Below are 19,783 nucleotides of genomic sequence, written 5' to 3'. Positions count from 1 at the left end.
CTGCTAAGGATGTGCTGAATCATTTCTTTCATGCAAAGTAGTTCATCTGTTTCTGCTCCCAAATGAGAGTTGTTTAAGATGAAATCAGAGGCCCTTTATTACCAATGTTAAATTAATCATCTGTAAGTACTTTTATCTCAGAAAGTATTATAGATATGTCTATGAAAATTTTACTTCAGATTGTTTTTTATCTCAAAAGTATCGAGCTGTTGTTTAGAAAGTGTGCTTTGTGAGAATAATAAATTATGATTTTCTTTGTAACCGAATACTTTTTAAGAAAATGAAATTACATTATTATTCATGCATAAAAAAGGTTTTATCCAAATGGCCTGAAACTAGAGCTCAGGAATGAATGTAATTCTGTAGATAAGCTGTAAAAACGTCATTCTTCGAGCTGACTTAGTTTCTGAGATAAACGTACATGTGTTGTGAATTTTTAACTTTCGAGAAAATGAACTACAAAGTAAACATTAGAAAAACTTACATTTTCAAAAACACAGAATACTAAATTTGTTTTGATTTGAAATTTCGCAATAAAATCAACCATTACAGTCTACAACAATGCTGCAGACTTGTGAAACAAACATTCACCTACAAAATGCTTTTTGTTCGTAGATTGTAATTTAAATTTAATATGAAGTTTGAGTATATTCATTTTAATTGTCAAGTAGCAAAGTTTATATCAAGTTAGTACTCTTTTACTGCGACCTTGACCCATTTCCGTGAGATCCTCATTTGAATACAATGATTATAATATAATTTTCAGTTGAAAATTTGAAGAAAAAAAATGAAAATAAGAAATAATGAAATTATTGGCATTAGAAACTGCTCATACATTATATCCAGAATCAAAGTGGTTACTCTCCAACATAATAATATTGTTGGAGCAGGTATGCATTATGATCTTTTTTGCAGTTACTTTACATTAGGAGAACATTACAAACTACAGTGGTGAATGAGATAAAGCAGCGAACCTAATGCTGGCGAATGTTTCTCAGCAGGTTGCCATGCAGAACAGAACCCTAGGACATAGGCAAGAGTTTCTTTCTCTCTTTGACAGTGCTGAGGCTAGAGTCCAAGGTCCTGCTCAGAATGAAGCGAACTACAGAAACATTGACTAACATTTTAAGGGCCTCATGCCATTCATTGCAGGAAAGGCCTTCATGATTCCTGACCCAAAATTGGTAAGCGTGTATTCTTCATAAATCTCTACTCAAAGCCCTTTTTGGGGAAGCTGACACCAAGCGGTAAATTCCCGTTGCCCGAGTTCATGGTGAATTTTTTGGAGTCATATAGATTACATTATGGATTAATAAATTTTAGATGTTTTTTTTTTTTTTCTATCTGGAGAGACTTCGAGCATAATAAACTTTCATTTTGAGCAATTAATTTGTAAACATTACAAGATTTTAAAAGTGTTAATTATATAGGCCAAGTCCTTTTAATTTTTCCTCGGAATATATCATGTTATTCAGTATATCTGTTGGGAGTTTTAACATTTCCTTAAGGGAACTTTTTATCATTTTGTCTGCATCATGTAAGAATTTAGTTGGTATATTGTTAAATTCAGATGTAATAAATAAATGGATATGTTAAGGAAGGACAGATGGGAGAATTTAATACTGTGAATTTTTGATCGGCTTTTAGTAAAGATGAAGTGAGTATTTCTAGTTGCATATAAATGTTTTTTCATAACCACAGTTGAATCAAATATTAAGGAATCTTGATATATGACACCCAAGGAGCAGATCTGATCTCCTCCTGCAATGGTGGTTATTTTACAATCATATAGGAAATAAAATTCTGAAACATTTTAAACTAAGTGCATTTATTTTCATCGTACAATTACAGGTATACAGTCTAAACAAAAAGTGTAACAATCCTAATTAGACATAAATTAAGACTATAGCCACTCATGTGAACCGTAGTCATGGCATCACCTTTAATCTGTGATTAAACAATATTATCAGATAACTTAAAGGCAAATGTTGTTACAATCCAGGTCACTTCAGTTGGTACACAAACTACACTACCTTTTTAATTTCGGAAATTATATTCGGAAAAAGTGTACAATTTCGGAGAAAGTAATTTCAGTTTCGGAAATAGTAATATAAATTTCGGAAAGTTTGAAAATTTCAGTAATTTTAATTTTGAATAATTTGTATGCAATTACAGTAGATATAGTTGCACTAAATTAAATAAATTATGACAATTGCAACTATTCATGTTGCAAGTGTAGTTACAGTATGTTCTCTTGAGAGAATGTGGAGAATTATTTTTTTTAACGTATATAATAAAATTATATATACTGTGTGTGTTAAAATAACTCCATCCTTTTCTCAGTTTGGTATGATTTCCGATGCTAAATTTATATTTTCCGAAATTGTTAATTTTTTTAAAGCATTTCCGAAATTTATGTTACCTTTTTTGGAAAAAAAAAAAAATATATATATATATATATAAATTATCACCAAAATATATTTGTACTCATTAATTTGTACATAGAGTTCTTGTTTCGGTGGTGTAATTATGAAGCTTAACAAATAAAACACATTTTTCAATAACATCAAGCCTACACTGACAATTTGTAAAACAGTCTATTGAATATAATATAGAGTACTTTCACCTGATACCTTTTTGTACATAATTATACAGTTGATTTGTAATATATTTTCGGAAAAAAAATTACTCTGGTATGCATTTAAGTAAGTATAAAGTATTTATACCTGTAGTCTGTAGAACATTTATTTAATATGATGTATTGCTGTAAATGTTCGAAACTATTAACCCTAAATAACATTTACTACATTATAGCATTGTAAAAGCATGCAAGATATTCTGAATACTTTAAACGATTAGACCCTGTGTGTTAGAGAACCTCATTTTGGGCGCATCATAAATATAGACAAAAAAAGTGATTATTTTACGAAAACAGACAAGAAAAATATACTTTTCAGACAATACCGTATTTTCTCGAATACCTCGAGCCCTTCCCCCCCCCCCCCGAAATATCCAAGCAAAAAATGCGGGTACGCGACTTACTCGAAATAAAGTTGGCTACATTGCCCGAGTTTCCCGCGCAATTCGTAATTGTAGCTCACGCCAATTACCTTCCCGCGCGAATATTTCAATTCTTAACATTATTAAATGGCGTTTGGATTAGAAGTACACGTGTCAGAATAAAGTTCAAGTGCGATAAGTGTATAGTTTGTGCAGCTTATATTTTAAAATTGATTTGTGATGTATGAGCACGCATATCGCTCCTCGTTGAAAAGAGCTTCAAAAAGTGTATCTTCAATCAGCTGGATGGAACAGGACGATTGTGAAGACGAAAACAGCTCAGAATGAAGAAATTGATAGTTGTAACAGGTATTTATTATAACAAACCACGTAGTATCATACAAAATAAAGAAACTTAATTTGCTGACACGTGCTATATTAATATTGCAGGATATCGTATAAACGGCCTATTAAGCAAGACAACTAGCATGCAGTGGGTGCGCATAGGATGAGTTTGAAATACGCGTTCTATGATAAAATTTGATGTCAATTGAACTGTAGTCGTGTTTGTTTTCAATTTATCGTGAATACATTTGTTTAAGTGCAAACTGACGGATTGCATGTATTCGCTGCATTGACATTCACTTCTTTTATTTTCGCGTACCATTATACACGCAAGCGCACACACACAGATATACCTGTCACACATCCGTATATTCAAGGCATAACAACACCGAACCTAACCTGTCACATTCATATATGCAAGCCATACGAAAGGCGCGTATCGTGATATTAACACTTATTACAAATTTGAGTGTACACTAGCGTTCGTTCGTTCGGTCATTTGTAGATCTTACATGAGCAATGAAGCTTTAAGATATGGAACAAGTCAAAATTTTACAATATTACAATTACAATTTTTACAGTTTTACAATGTAGTAATTTTCTACACTGAGGAGGTGAGGTCCGAGGATTCGCCAAAAGATTACCCGGCATTTGCCTTTTGGTGAAACTTTCGTAATGTCACCTAAGTTATGTTGCGTCAATATATCCATTTGTATTTTTCTTTCTTTTCCCTCTTTCAAAAGTGTGATGCGCAGCTTATTCGAGTGCGCAGGGTAGTCGAGAAAATACGAGAATCTTCTGATTGTTATTAAAAATAAATATCTCCGTCATACGATACTATTTTAATTTAGTTTGAAATGTTGACTGTGATTAATATGTGACTGAAACAGGAGTTAAAACAAGATTATATTATATAACGTTTGAAAACACTTGAGAATACATCAAGGTGCTTACCGGTATCTGTCAAAGTTCTTTATATTTATAACACTTTGTAAATTCTGTATCACAGAATAGTAAATGAGCAAATTTTATGAAAATATAAATGTATCATTTATATCTTCACCTTTACATTTTTGTGCTCTATGCTTCACGACACTAGCGATGTCAATGAGCGATGCACATAGAGATGACAGCAAGTTACGAGTCCTGTCACTGCACCCAAAAAAAAAAAGTCAGAATTGTGTGTTCCTCTCCACTATCAAATTTTACAATATATTAAAAGTTCAGAAGTTCAGTCATAAAAATTTATAGGCCTATAATAATGTTAACTAAATGTATAAAGGATTTTCTTTACACAGTGCTTCGTAAGATCACAGTGCGAGTACTATATCACAAAACTATTACTTACGTTAGTGCTGTGCAGATCATATTTGGAATTTGTAATATTGTATCCAAATCACTTAGGAACTATTTGTTAATATACCAGTACGTTTAGATTCACATAGGCTATAAGTAAGACATCAATAGTTTAATATTAATGTCTGTTTTATATAATATCATACTTGTAAACTTTGGTCCTTATATATTGACAGTATCAGCACAAGATACATGTTTCCACAATACTGTTGCATGGTATACTTTGTTTATAAGGTAACTTGATCTCTAAATATCTTCGTGTTATGTAGTTTTAATAATGGGAAGTATGAATTACCAGTCCAGATTCATATTGGCTTTACTCCATTTATAAATTCCACCTCGTTTTCTGAACATGTTCTCATCAAATCCAGCTTCATTCAAAGCATCTGCCACACCCACGTCTAAGATTGAGAGAGAAGGCTTCTTTGCTCCCTCTTGACAATTCAAGAACCTCATCTGAAACAGAATGTATCATATGTTCTGCCATTACATTCCTTTGGATTTTGATCTCTCTAACATTTTATAATTACCGTACACTATAAGAAACATGGCGGGAAATGATACATCATGTTCTTAACAAAATAATTTCATATGTAAGTCACAATGTTACAGCGTCTGTGGCTCAAGCGCCAGTGTGCTGGTCTTCTATCCAGACAGTTTAAGTTCGATCCCCAGCTAGATCGATACAGAATTTGTGGTGGACAAAGTGGAAATTGCAGAGAGTTTTTTCTCGGGGTACTCCTGATTCCCTCAATCATCCATAAACACACTTCATCTTTCCCGCGTTTCAACTATCATCTGCAAAAGTTAAAAACAGGCTGGAGTGAAGTCTTGGGGTGTAGTGTGGGTTACCAATGCTGATATGGGAAGGACTTCGGGCTCCAGATCCTGGAACTTATCAGTAACTCGTCTGCAAATGGGATCTAACTCGGTCAAAACTGAGGAAAGATGACACACCATCGGATTCACGAATACTACCTGGATCACTGGTCGGACTTGGACAATAAGAAGCACAATGGGTCAGTTTAAGCTTATGTGCAAGAATCCAACCTGGATACGGCCCTTAAAAAGCCAAGCAAAGTCAAAATATATATTCTCTGCCTATCAGCGTATTCCGAATCTCACCAGTCTGGTGGCTTCAATGACGTCACGTTGCAGCGAAATAAGGAACAAAACTGCTGGAAGGATCGATGGCTGTCATGGCGACTGTACAAGTTGTTGTGTGTGCTACGCTAGAAAAATTTTGCGAAATTTTCGTACTCCAATCTCGTTCAAAGAAAAGATAGCATAAACAATTTATTTCTTGAACCGGTAGTAATAATGGGTCCGTTGACATGTTCGCTCATAAGCCATTAACATATTGTTTTTACGTTGTGCTCATTACAAACAATACAGCAGAACTAAAGCAGAACACACCGCCATGACACAACAGTGCACGGATGTTATTCGTCTGCTAATTCCCGCCCTATACAAGAACCAATCAGATTCACTGATGGTGGCTGATGGAGACTGCCACCATCTCTGCAAGTTGATGGCATCGGTGCGACACCGGTGGAGCATCAATGACATCATCAGTGGAATTCGGAACACCATGATGCCATCAGATTACTCACCGGTGAGATTCGGAATATGCTCAATGTTAAGGGTTTTTTTCCCTCACATTCAGCAATTTATTGATAAAGTATCAAAACAAATATGTTTTCTGCCTTTTCATATTTAGTTAAAATTTAAATAATAATGCACAAGTAGGCCTATTGTTTATGTCCAGTTGTCAATACAATTGGACACGGAGACATTAATGTAGATGTTAGGAAGTCGGAGGTTGTGGAACAGTGCATGTTATTCACTTAAAAAAGATTTTTATGTTCTATGCTTCTTGTAGAAATTTGCATTGTATTGGCCTAGACACTTGATGGATTTTCACTAGAATTTGCACTGTTATAAAACTTCTTTACTTGTTCACGTAATAAGTCTTTCAGAAATGTCATGTCCAGATCAAAGTGTATTTGTACATTAGTTGTGTACCAGTCTGAATTATGTATTATTCGGAGCACTATATTATGAACAATTTGAAGAGGTTGAAACACTGTTTTTGGGATGTAACACCAAGCTGGGGCAACATAAATTAGGATCGGTAAAATCACCATTTTGTAGAACATAACTAAACTGTTAAAGGTGCAGTCCCACAGAAACATATTTACAAGTCTAGTAACAACTAATAAATGAATACCGAAAAATAATATTGGTTATGGAGGGAGCAACATAAGTCTACGAACTATTATTGACACTGGCTTCTAATGAAAGAAAGAAAAAGTTATAACGATATGAAAGAAATGAGGATTTCAAATAATCTCAACATGAAAAGTAACATGTTTATTTAATTTTAATATCACATCTGAAAATTAGGAATAGTTATCCTGAAACATCTATTTTTGCGCACTAAGGTGATAGGTGGCCCTTATAGTACATCTGAGCCAATATTTTAATATATTATAAAGGTTTCGATTATATACAATAATATATTACTGTACTGTAATAACTTTTTTTATTTTATGTTTTATAAAATGAACTGAATTAATAACAGTTTCTAATTTAGATTGATTAATTAATTAATTAAAATAATTACAAAGGACTGAATATTAGGTTATGAGTTAGCAGCATAGCAACTGAAAGTAGCTTTAAATTTGTAAGTATTAAAATTACGTAGGCAAAACTGAAATACTTACGTATTCATCCAGGATTAAATAGCTATTCTGCATCTGCAAGATCAATAAGTATTATTAGTTAAAATAATGTTTATTGTAATTATTATTGGATTTTACATGTGCAGTAAGTATATCCACAGTATCTGTGGTATATCTGTGGAAACATTACGTATACATTATTGAGTTTTTTCACATTGTTGTGATTACAGAGGATAAATGATTAGCTGTGGTATAGCTCTGTTCTGTTTTTTTGTGTTTTCTCTTCATTATTTGTCACTATGTTTTTATTTCTACAAGATTTCAGTAAGCTCCATTTCCATTATTCATTTAAAATATATTTTCCTATAATACAAAATTAATAAAGTACGGTACATAGTTTAAAAGAACAAATTTTTACGTACCGGTACCTGTTTTCTTTCAACTTAAATAATGTTTAGTAATAATTATTTACTCATTATATAAGTACTGTACATAAATTCTCTTTTATATTCATGATTTTATATTTAAATGTGAAATGAACTTTCGGAGAACAGCGAGAAAATCAAGAAGGAAACAAATTAGAAATCAAAGAATTAGAGAAATTATGGAGACAGAAAAGAATGTTATTCAAGTAATTGAAGGAAGACACATGAAGAGGATGAAAAATGAAAAAATACCGAAGATGGAGTATAGACTGGAGGGAAGGAGAAAAAGAGTAAAACCAAGAGACCAATGGATGAATTGCGTCAGAAGAGTATGACTAGAAGAGATCTTATTGGAGAAGATGCTGGGGATAGAAATTTGTGGAGGATAAAAATTTCTTTGAGTAAAAGATAGCTATTGTATTGTAGAAAAATCCTATAAAAATATTCAAATGTTCAAAATTAACGACATTTGTTTAATAGGCCCTAATTTTAAATTTGTTCGAAGTCAGTGGTTGGTGGAATATATTTTTCCTCATTGCCTAGAGTGAACTTTTTCTTATAACATTGTATTGGTCACGAACACAGAGTGTAAATGCAACAAGTAATATTATCTACTAAGCAATTAATATTATGTCACATAAAGAGAATATTTATAAGTGGAATGAAACATATTTAACGAATAAATTTGTTCTCTGTTAAAGACTGAATATAAAGTAATGTAAGCTATTAATAGAGGATATTGAGTTTTCGAAGAAAGTCAAAATTTTGACGTTGTTCTTTTCTTGCATATACATTGCTATTCCTCAGTGTTAGAAATATTAATGGTTATATTCAACAGAAATAATCTACGTTTATAGCAATGTATATTTAATTGATTTCGTTTTTAAATGATATGTTTTGAGGTTATGACTTATATCATCAGTGTCACAAATATGAATTACTAGTACCGGTATTATTAGTATTCCATCTTTATACCCTGGTTTTCTATTTCGTTATTTGTGTTAGCACCTGTAGGATGAGAGAAAACCTCACCTTCCAACAAACTTAGAAAACAGTGGAATGAAAAGGCAATGCAATAAATCATAACATAAATTTGAGGAAAGACGTGAGAGACATTTCATCTGGATTCAGTATTACGGTTGAAAAAACACCTTCTAATCTTTTCTTAGTAGATGCCGTTTTGACTTCGCAATTTTGTTAACCTTATACCTTGTTAATAGTATTTCATATTTGTATCTCCATTTTTATGAAAGAAATATGTTAGATTTTGAGGAAATTATTTTTTCAAACGTCTTATAGAGTTTATTAAGTGTTTGAAAAATGATACGAGCTTCTAAGTCTGGTGTACCATTCACGGGGGACATTCAGCAATAAACAGGATGATATACTTCACGTTCAGTATTCAAAACATGTTCTTTCCAAAACGAAAAAAACAAAATGGTTTAACGGTATTCCATATTTGTAACACTTCCTCGATTACTTTTAAGACAAACCTATTTTAATATAATTAATTGATGAACTAGTGGACTTACTCGTGTTAAATATGTAATATTTGTTTGGCTTACAGCTATATTACATATTTAACACGAGTAAGTCCACTAGTTCATCAATTAATTATATTCAAGTGTTAAAAGTGGTGTACGCAAGATTCAAAATGGATATTTTAATATCTTAAAACTTAATTGCAGGAAACAAACTCACCTTCACATTAGATTCTGGCACAAGTGTCGGAACTCTTCTGTGTTTCTCAAGGAAGTTTTGAAACTGCTCGTCAGTGACGTAAAATCTCTCAGCATTTCTCAATGCGTCTGGTCCCGCATTCTCCCCCTCTAGAAGCAAACACTGAAAAACCTGAAAGCAGTAATTACCACAATAATATTAAAAAGCACGTTCTCTTAGTGTGGAAGAGGATATTAAATATCAATTACAGATTAAAATAATATTACATTTAGAAACCAAGAGTTTATGAATATGCTGATATGTTGGCATTTGAATAGAAGAGATAATGAAAAACTAATTTAAAATGACAAGATTTTTCCAAAGTGAGTAACAAAATTCAAATATAAGTCTATAAATTTAGTTATCCTTAAAGGTCATCAAATCCTCGGTACAGACTTTAAATATGGGCAAAGACGACATAATTTTAAGCGTGATAATATTATTTGTATGGCTTCCTGCAGAAACAGTAATAAAGCCATATAAGTACAGCATGAAAAAAAATGATTGAGAGCACTCCAGGAAACGTTTATCAGCTCACATTGATAATGTCAAACAGAATTAAGAATGCCTTAGTTTACCATATCTGGACAAAGTGAAAAGAAACAGTGTTGTGAAGCTGTGGTAGACTATTTACAGTAGAATTCGAAATAGCAGTATAGAATACGACAGTTTTCCTGTTATCAGCATTCGTAGAATACAATGCAACCTTAGATACACCATGGTTCTGCTAGTTGCATATACAACAGGCAATGATATATCTATCAATGATAGTAATAATCACATTTTATTTGTGGTTTAGCGATCAGAATTCTTGATTACGTCGACCTGGTTGGCGAGTTGTTATAGCGCTGGCCTTCTATGCCCAAGGTTGCGGGTTCGATCCCGGGCAAGTCGATGGCATTGAAGTGTGCTTAAATGCGACAGGCTCATGTCAGTAGATTTACTGGCATGTAAAAGAACTCCTGCGGGACAAAATTCCGGCACATCCGGCGACGCTGATTAACCTCTGCAGTTGCGAGCGTCGTTAAATAAAACATAACATTTCTTTTTTCTTGATTACAAATCATGAGATCTCAGGTTTGATTCTCACCCTGAGTATGAAAATTTGGCAACCTTGTGGATTCTATTACCATGCAGCTATTAATGCTATTAAGATGTGAGAGACGTAAATAATAATAATAATAATAATAATAATAATAATAATAATAATAATAAATAATTAAAGCCCGGATTTTGGGAAAATGCTTTTTCACTGGGTGGAAGTAAATCATTATTTGAATAGATATAAATGTGATTTAGAGCAAATCAAAGTGATAGGGCCATTTTTATTTTGCCTTTATAAGGTGTTTCTTACTAATAAATGTCTTTTTTTTTTTTTTTTGTTATTTTAAAGCTACATTTCTTGTTTCTTTGCAATTTTATATTAATTGTCATGTGTATGAAATTTAAATATTTGAAACATTGACTAACTTTACTAACAATAGTAAATAAAAGTAATTTATTTCGGTGCTTAATTTGCTAATAATCGTGCTTTAATACTATTGGTGTAATATGAATAATGATCGACAATCCACAGTTACAAATATAATATTGTCATGTCTTCACGATACTAACAATCAGCTTTATAATTTTAAATATTAAGCTCGATGTCATAGAAGTTGTCACGTAGCATTTTCAATTGTTTGCTTGTTACAGTTTTGTGCTATACGTGTTTATTATTGTAGGAGAAAAATTTGAGTGAGGAACAGTCAGTTATTGTCGGGTGACAGAAAAGTAAACTTCATGCTTACTTTAGTGAATTTGGTACGCATGTGTTTTCAACCGATGGAACAGTTTTGTTATGTAAGGTTTGTGAAAAGACAGTTAATCACGAAAAGAAGTATTTTATAAGTCAACATGTGTCACCTACCAAAGTAAATATGTGAGTTATGTTGATATTTAAATTTTTGCTAATATTTTAGCAATATGCCTTTATGCCTTTTAAAATTTGTCTTTTTCAAAAATTATTGTGACTTTTTTTACGTTTTTATTGCCTTTTTTGCCTGCCTATATTAACTGTTATAAATGCCTAAACATCAGGGCTCTAATAATGATAATAATAATAATAATAATAATAATAATAATAATAATACAAGCTGAAGAGAGGGCTTCGAGATACCATCGTCACCACCATAATAAAATTTTCTCCTAGCGATATTTCGCCAACATCTTTAATTATCAATTTAAATTGTACCAGGGCTCCTTTTTGATATGTCTTACTTTATTTTGTTTGAAATCTGTTTATATTTGTATTTAAATTTATTGTGAGCTATTCTGTGTCACAAGACAAACACACTATGCTGAGTCACACTAATAAAATAAATAACAATAAATATGCTATCCTCAAAGTGTGAATATCCTAATAGGCATATAGAAAAACATGTTGAATCTGGTAGAAATGGTTTCTTATTCAACAATTGTTCTACTTGATGATCTGTACACGTCCCCAAGTTTTGAACACACCCTCTGAAATGTCCTCTGTTAGAAAAATCATTGAATACCTTCCAACGAATAGGATTGAGTTCCATTATCTGTTCAGTCATGTCTTCATCAATGTTGTATGTATTGACTACGGTATTTATCTTGAAGGCCACTTTGTACTGATGACACCAGTTCCGAATTTTCTTCAGATTTTCTACGTGGTTCTTATTACCTTGTCCACGTCCTATTGCTTTGTTTGTTGTTTCTTCAAATGAGTCGCACGAAATGGCAAGAATGTCAAGGAACTGACCTGAAATAAATATAATATGCTATTCAATCACAACCAGCAGTCCATAATATTAACTGTATATAGGCCTATATATTTCTTGTGACAGCAGTATTTGCCATACTTCATAGCTGTTTCTTAATAGACTCTGCTATTTTTAGCTATCATAACTTGACAATCGTGACTTACCTTTATCACGAATTCTAAAATATAAATTGATGCAGCTATAAAATCATGGCGAAGTAATTTTATCGACCACTAAATTGAAGACAATGGCATTCCAAGGTTAAAATCATTAACTGCAAAAGACTTTAATTGATAGTAACATACGAATAAAACTGGTCTCAACATTCTTAAATAGGCTGCAAGAATTTCGTATAGCCGTGAAGTAAATATAAAGAATGAAGTCAATTTCAGATAATGTACTGAATAACGGATCATACCCATGCTCTCTTTTTTCTTTCTTCTACTGTTCAACTTCCTTCTTTCCTACCCGACTTACAATCCAATGTGGTATAGGGAAGTGTAGCCCTATATAGGTATAGACAGGCACACATTGCGGGCGTCCTTGATCGTGTGGTCAGCATGGCACAGAGCCACCACTGAGACAACACATGACAAGGGACAAACACTAAGTTCCGTAGATGGAAGATAAATCTCCTCCATTGCCCAAGACGAGTAGAATCACGAACTGTTTGGTTGGTAAGCAGATACGCTATTCACATAGCCACAACTGCGGACCCCATACCCAAGAAACGGAAATAAAATATTATATAATATGAACAGTATCAGTGATCATATATAGCTGCGAAAACTGGACACTGAACCATTTATTCTTAATATATCCAGCAGGATAGCAGTAGCAGTAGCTTATTCACCATATATATTTTTACAAATCATGGCTTCTTCAATCTTATATCTAGGTCTTAATTTAGTTTCTGATTATACTATAGGCATATTTATGAGTTTGTAACATTGTTACTGCAGGACATCTGCTGACACGAGGTAAGAAGGATTACAACTAAGATACTACAAGAATAATGATGATAATTTTGATACATTAATAAGAAAATCCGTTGTAGCCTTTAACTGGGGTTTCTTCTAACAAATGAGGGATGGAATGCAATAGAATGGAATTTCAGGAGGGGGGGGCACTATGACGATCAATTGCGCTAACCCTCAAGCTAGGTGCATTCCCAAACTCACACCAGCTGACTCTTTTATCTGTGTACATTGTAGATCCCTTCGTAGGGTTGTCATATTTAAAAATTGAAAATCTGGGACAATTTACTTTCATATCTGAAATGCAAACTGAAAGAGGACCAAAATAACTTTCTTGAATTATACAATGAAAGAGTAATGGAACGGAGAAAAATTCTCTCCGGCGCCGGGATTTGAACCCGGGTTTTCAGCTCTATGTGCTGATGCTTTATCCACTAAGCCACACCGGATACCACCCTGGCATCGGACAGAATTGTCTCTGATTAAGTTCCAACTCTTGGGTTCCAACTCTTGTGTGGACTTCGGTCCTATGTTCATAGACATCTATGACGTAGTGCAGAGGGCGGCCACTAGAGGGAACCCAAGAGTTGGAACTTAATCAGAGACAATTCTGTCTGATGCCAGGGTGGTATCCGGTGTGGCTTAGTGGATAAAGCATCAGCACGTAGAGCTGAAAACCCGGGTTCAAATCCCGGCACCGGAGAGAATTTTTCTCTGTTCCAATACTCTTTCATTGTATGATGACGCAGAATATCTGCATGGAAATATCATATGTACTTCGGTACATTAAAATAATATATATTTATTGAATTAGATAATGTAGTAAATATAAAATAAACTAAAATTTTAAAACAACCAAAGTAGTAGTAAACAGAAAAAAAAAGGCTTCACATAGACTATAAAAAATCACATTGCTGAAGTGCTTCTGTTCCTTTCTCTTCATTCTGGGAACGCGGTACTTCCTTGAATAATGGATTTGTTTCTATTTTCTATAACAAGGCTTGGCAACAAAAATGTAAATTTCTTCTTGGTATTGTTGTGGACAGCATTTCTAAAATGACCAAGTAATTTAGTAGAAGACAATATTGTTACATAAAACGAACTTCAAATTTAATATGAAACTCTGAAGCAACAGGTAGATGAAAACAAAACCGACAATAATAACTATACCCAGACTTGAGCAAAACACTTTGTTCCTGAAGTATAAATGAAACAGTCAATACGAACCTAGTTGAAACGTTAACTTATGTCCAGTGTTGTATGCAAACCTATTCATCAAGGTTTTTATTTTTAACCTTTAAAAAAATAGCATTTAATTATAAAATATTTCACAACAGTCTTCATTAGTGCAGCAAACAAAATAATATAAGAAATATGTTACAGTCCAGAGAGATGTCTGCTTCAAGAATTTATTGCTATATATATACCTACATTTCAGTGATTCTGTCCCCTTTATATTTCTGAATAATACGGTAATTCTTAGACCATGAAGCAGATAAAACATAATGCGAAATCTGCATTAACTGTTAACACTGTTAAGTATGTGTCAATAATCTAACCATAGTTCCGGAACCAGGCTTCCTTGATAAGACTGCCATTGCTCACGATCGTTACACTGGGTAACTTCAACTCCTCCTTGCAATAGTGAACCAACTTTCCCAAGTAATGTCCTCGCTCTGTAAGAAATGGCTCTCCTCCGGAGAAGTTCACTTTTTCCATACCTGTAAATTTTTGAAGTGGTATTTGATGAAAGAAATCTTCAACGCTTTACAAATGATTACATGAATGAACTTAAAAATAAGACACCAGTACACCAGTTAAAAAAACTCGAACGCAAATATATTATATAGTATTAACATTAGGAGTCAATGTTTTCATAATAGGTACATTTCTTCAAGGACGGTTGTATTGTACTGGGGATTAATCTATTTTTTTGCAGGTGTAATTTTTGTAGTAAAAATTATATAGGTCAATGTTTTCATTCAGGGGTATAGCACGCTGTGCATTAAGTTTGCTGGAAATTCTCTTCCGTAAACATATTATGACTGAACAGAAGCGACAATTATGCATTGACCTTGAAGTGCATATTCAATTGATGCAGACTATAGGCACCATTGCATGCCGAGCCGATAATGACGTAAGAATACGTTGAAAACGGCGAGTAGTTCATAAAAGTGGAGTCTGTAGAACACACAGCCTACATGTTCATCAGAGAATGCATACACAAGAATGTTCACAAGATGAACAGATTCCTAGAAATTGCCCGCGAAATAACCGTAACCTAACTCAACCTAACATTACATAACATAGCCTAGCCTAACCTTTGAAATGTCTACTGAGAAATGTGAAATACGCGAATATTTCAAATGAAGTGTCAATACAAAAGTGCCGAATATTTAAAGTTAAGTGCCAATATTACACCTCTGAAGTACCAGTTTCTGTCGGATGCTTTTTCAATTCACTGCGGACTGAAGTAAGGAGATGCACTATCACCTTTACTTTTTAACTTTGTTCTAGAATATGCCATTAGGAAAGTCCAGGATAACAGAGAGGGTTTGGAATTGAACGGGTTACCGGCACATCAGCTCCTTGTCTATGCAGATGACGTGAATATGTTAGGGGAAAATCCACAAACTATTAGGGAAAATACGGAAATTTTACTTGAAGTAAATATATAGGTTTGGAAGTAAATCCAGAAAAGACAAAGTATATGATTATCTCTCGTGACCAGAAAATTCTATGAAGTGGAAATATAAAAATTAGAAATTTATCCTTGGAAGAGGTGGAAAAATTCAAATATCTTGAAGCAACAGTAACAGATATAAATGATACTCGGGACGAAATTAAACGCAGAATAAATATGAGAAATGCCTGTTACTATTCGGTTCAGAAGCTTTTGTCATCCAGTCTGCTCTCAAAAAAGCTGAAAGTTAGAATTTATAAAATAGTTATTACCAGTTGTTTTACAATATGGTTGTGAAACTTGGACTCTCACTTTGAGAGAGGAACAGAGATTAAGGGTGTTTGAGAATAAGGTGTTCAGGAAAATATTTGGGACTAAGAGGGATGAAGTTAGAGGAGAATGGAAAAAGTTATACAGTGCAGAACTGCACGCATTGTATTCTTTACCTGACATAATTAGGAACATTAAATCCAGACATTTGAGATGGGCAGATCATGTAGCACGCATGGGCGAATCCAGAAATGCATATAGTGTGTTATTTAGGAGGCCGGAGGGAAAAAGACCTTTTGGGAGGTGAGACGTAGATGGGAGGATAATATAAAAATGGATTTGAGAGAGGTGGGATATGATGGCAGGGACTGGATTAATCTTACTCAGGATAGGGAGCGATGGCGGGCATATGTGAGGGCGGCAATGAACCTCCGGGTTCCTTAAAGCCATAAGTAAGCGCCAGAAGATGGACTTGATAAAAGTGCGCGAATATTGATGACCGCAAAAAAGTAAGAGCATTGCTCGCGATTAATAAACTCTGCAGAACTCACGCTGACTTGGTTCTGCTCGGAATGGCACGGTAGATCTCGTGCCGACCTATAAACTTACACGCACACAGGGTTGCCCGATTGGGCTACAAGTAGCCAATTGAGCTACTTAAAATTTTAATTGGCTATTGATTTTTACCATTGGACTACTTGCAACTTTTTGGGCTACTCAAAAATTTTCGGGGCTATTTTAGGCTATTTTTTTCTGATTTGAATTTGTGAAATATAAATAATAATAGGTAAAAAAACCTGTTAGTGTACGTCTCGCTTTATTCCACCACCACCTTAACCACGAGAAACGACGTACCTATGCGAAATATATATTTATTGTACATGTCACATGACCAAGCCAGTGTAAGGGGATTTTCTCGTTTTACCATGACCAGTGCCAGCAGAAATGCAGTGGCGAAGTGCAGCCTGCAGGCACATAATAATCAGTTGCTCTTTTTCCTCCAATTCAAGCGTTAGTATTTTTGTGAATGCCGATGTAGTTTATTACAATAATCTTAAATTAGGAACTAGGATCTTTTGTAATAGTAACATACGTTACAAGAGCGGTATGTTGACGTTTTCATGTTCGAGGAAAAGATTGAAAAAGCGAAACGTAGTTGAGCTTTTTTAATTTCCAAGAACATGAAAACAAACATACCGCTCGTGTATCGTACATTATTTTGTGCGAAGATCGTTTATTACATACCTGAAAGACGAATTTCTAATTAGTTGCAATGAAATCTCCATGTTGGTTTCTGTTTAATGACGGCAACTTCGGAAAACCAAAATATCTTTCTTCAACATTGTTGCTATAAAATGTTTTCTGTCTTTACTATATTCTAGCAGGCCGTGATATACGTCTGTCTTTTTTCTCCCCCAGTCTATAAATGCGAACTTACAACAAACGGTAAGGTTATGTAATGATTTATTTTTCATTTTAATATTTTAACAATATTATTTATATAACATATTGCACTAATAACATCGGCATCTGGAATCTTGTTGATTTTTTCACGGCTTCCTTAATGTTACTTGTATCAGGAATGCAATAAGTTTCGTGGAGTAGTAGACTTTACTTAATTTTTGAAAATATTTAAAAACAATAATTAACATTGCAATTTAGGTGAAATTGCAGTGGTAAGTTTCCAATTTATAATTATTACTATGTTAAACGTCTCTAAAAATAATATGTTAAAAGCCTAAAGCAGTAAAATGAATGTCGCGCTTAAGCGGTAAGAAGAGGGAAATTGTTATGTGTGTTAGGTTGGGAATACTGAATGTGGTATTTCACACTTACCGCATATTGGTTCTGTGCGGAAAACAAGCAAATACGCATGATCTCGCACAAAAGTGATATACAGTTTTTAAGTTATATTATAGAGAATTAATTTTTGTACTTTTTTGTATCCTAATTATAATGTAGGCTAATTATTCAATTCTGAGTCCTATAGTGAAATAATTTTAAGAAAACTGTATTTGTTATAGAAGTGAAATACAGTAACATTTTTAAATTGTGATAATGAATAACTTTTTTATACATTTATTTTGTTTTGTGATTATACTGAAAATGGAAATATGTATTATTTCGTTCTGTAACTGCTAAAAATGGGAGAAGTATACCAAAACGTTTAATAGGCAGTGGTTAAATGGTTCTTCATTCTCAAACTGGCTTCAGGATGTGAAAGGCGACAGCAATAAAGCGGATTGTAAAGTTTATGAAGTTCAAATTAGTGCTCATAAAGGAGACTTGAAAAAAAAAACATTTCGATTCAGTTAAATATATATAATCCGCGAAATATAAATTTGCCATTTATATTGGGCTACTTTTTCTGAATTTTGGCTACTTTTCCAGCGAGCTTTCGCTACTTTTAGTTATGCCAATCTGGCAACCCTGCGCGTACATTTATACAATTGTGTAGGTGTACCGCCCCCCCTCCCTTAAGCAAAAACCAAGGCAAGAATAATAAATACGTAAAATTGAGTGAACACGTCCATTTCTTCATATTTTAATGTTAAGATGAACACAACTGAGACTTACCTGCATCTTTCAATAGCTTCAGACCTTTCTTAGCTTCTTCAATTGGCATCACGAAAGATGTTTTTGCCGTATGGAAGCAGAATCCACACTGATAATTACACTGCCGAGTGAAGTGGTAATTTACACTTCGCGGTATTGTACCGTTTTGTTTCTGAACCTGAATTCCATTGGTTAATGGCTGACGCACTTTGAGTAGAAAATGCGACGTATAATCATATTTTTTTAAGAACTCATTCCACCCATAGTGATACAGTCGTAACAACAACTGAATTATGAACTTAATCAATTCATTATGCGCCATAGTGAATAATGAAACTTAAGTAGCCTTACAATCATGTATGTCCACTACGAAAAGTCGCAGCACTTTTATAGATTACTCCGTACAGACTTCGTACCCCAGATTTCCTGCGACGTGTATAAGCTAAATGTGGAATCACGCTGATAGGGGATCCCCCTCCAACAGTCCACTGGTGGGGATCCCCTTCCATTATATTGCGCCATGAAACGTAGTTGTGCATAGTACGGTACTTCCCCTGTCTTGCGGCACGGTAGCCAACCTAACCGCTTGCACAATCGATCTGTCAATATTGCATTGTATGGTGAAATTCAATAATATACTATACATATAGTAGTGTTGCATTCTGTTGAATGGAATTGGGAAATATTTTATACAGATGTATGAGTAGGTAAAGATTTGAAGGGAGGTCTCCTGCCTAGAATGACATAGGCGAACTAACGTGTGTGGAGGCCTATATATATATATTAGTTTATATGATCTAGGGGTGGAGGTTCGACGTTATCTTTCCCAATAACTAATTCATGACCCAAGCGAGTCATGAATTAGTTATTGGGTAATGTAACGCCGGGCCTCATATGGATCAATGAAACGGAACGCTAATTTTTCAAAGTCTCATTAGAAGAGGGAGCCGGAAACTGTTGGGCCCCATATATTACGTATATGATCTAGGATATTATG

General features: G+C 33.8%; 1 protein-coding gene and 1 non-coding gene across 2 annotated transcripts; both read right to left on the bottom strand.

The window, feature by feature from the left end:
- Positions 1-1,701: 1,701 nt before the first annotated feature.
- LOC138699410 (S-adenosylmethionine-dependent nucleotide dehydratase RSAD2-like) lies at positions 1,702-19,210 on the bottom strand. Its single transcript, XM_069825271.1, has 6 exons — positions 18,808-19,210; positions 14,837-14,998; positions 12,070-12,299; positions 9,512-9,661; positions 7,428-7,460; positions 1,702-5,157 (listed from the first exon to the last, which is right to left on the bottom strand). Exons 1-6 carry the CDS (start codon positions 19,106-19,108, stop codon positions 4,993-4,995), a joined length of 1,041 nt encoding a protein of 346 aa, XP_069681372.1. The 5' UTR covers positions 19,109-19,210; the 3' UTR covers positions 1,702-4,992.
- On the bottom strand, positions 13,655-13,726 carry TRNAY-AUA (transfer RNA tyrosine (anticodon AUA)). Its single transcript has one exon. It is a non-coding gene; the product is annotated as a tRNA-Tyr (tRNA).
- Positions 19,211-19,783: the final 573 nt, after the last annotated feature.

This window comes from Periplaneta americana, chromosome 5, assembly GCF_040183065.1.
Source record: "Periplaneta americana isolate PAMFEO1 chromosome 5, P.americana_PAMFEO1_priV1, whole genome shotgun sequence".
NCBI lineage: Eukaryota > Metazoa > Arthropoda > Insecta > Blattodea > Blattidae > Periplaneta > Periplaneta americana.
The sequence above is the reverse complement of the archived record's forward strand: the minus strand, read 5'-3'. Positions and strand labels throughout refer to the sequence as shown.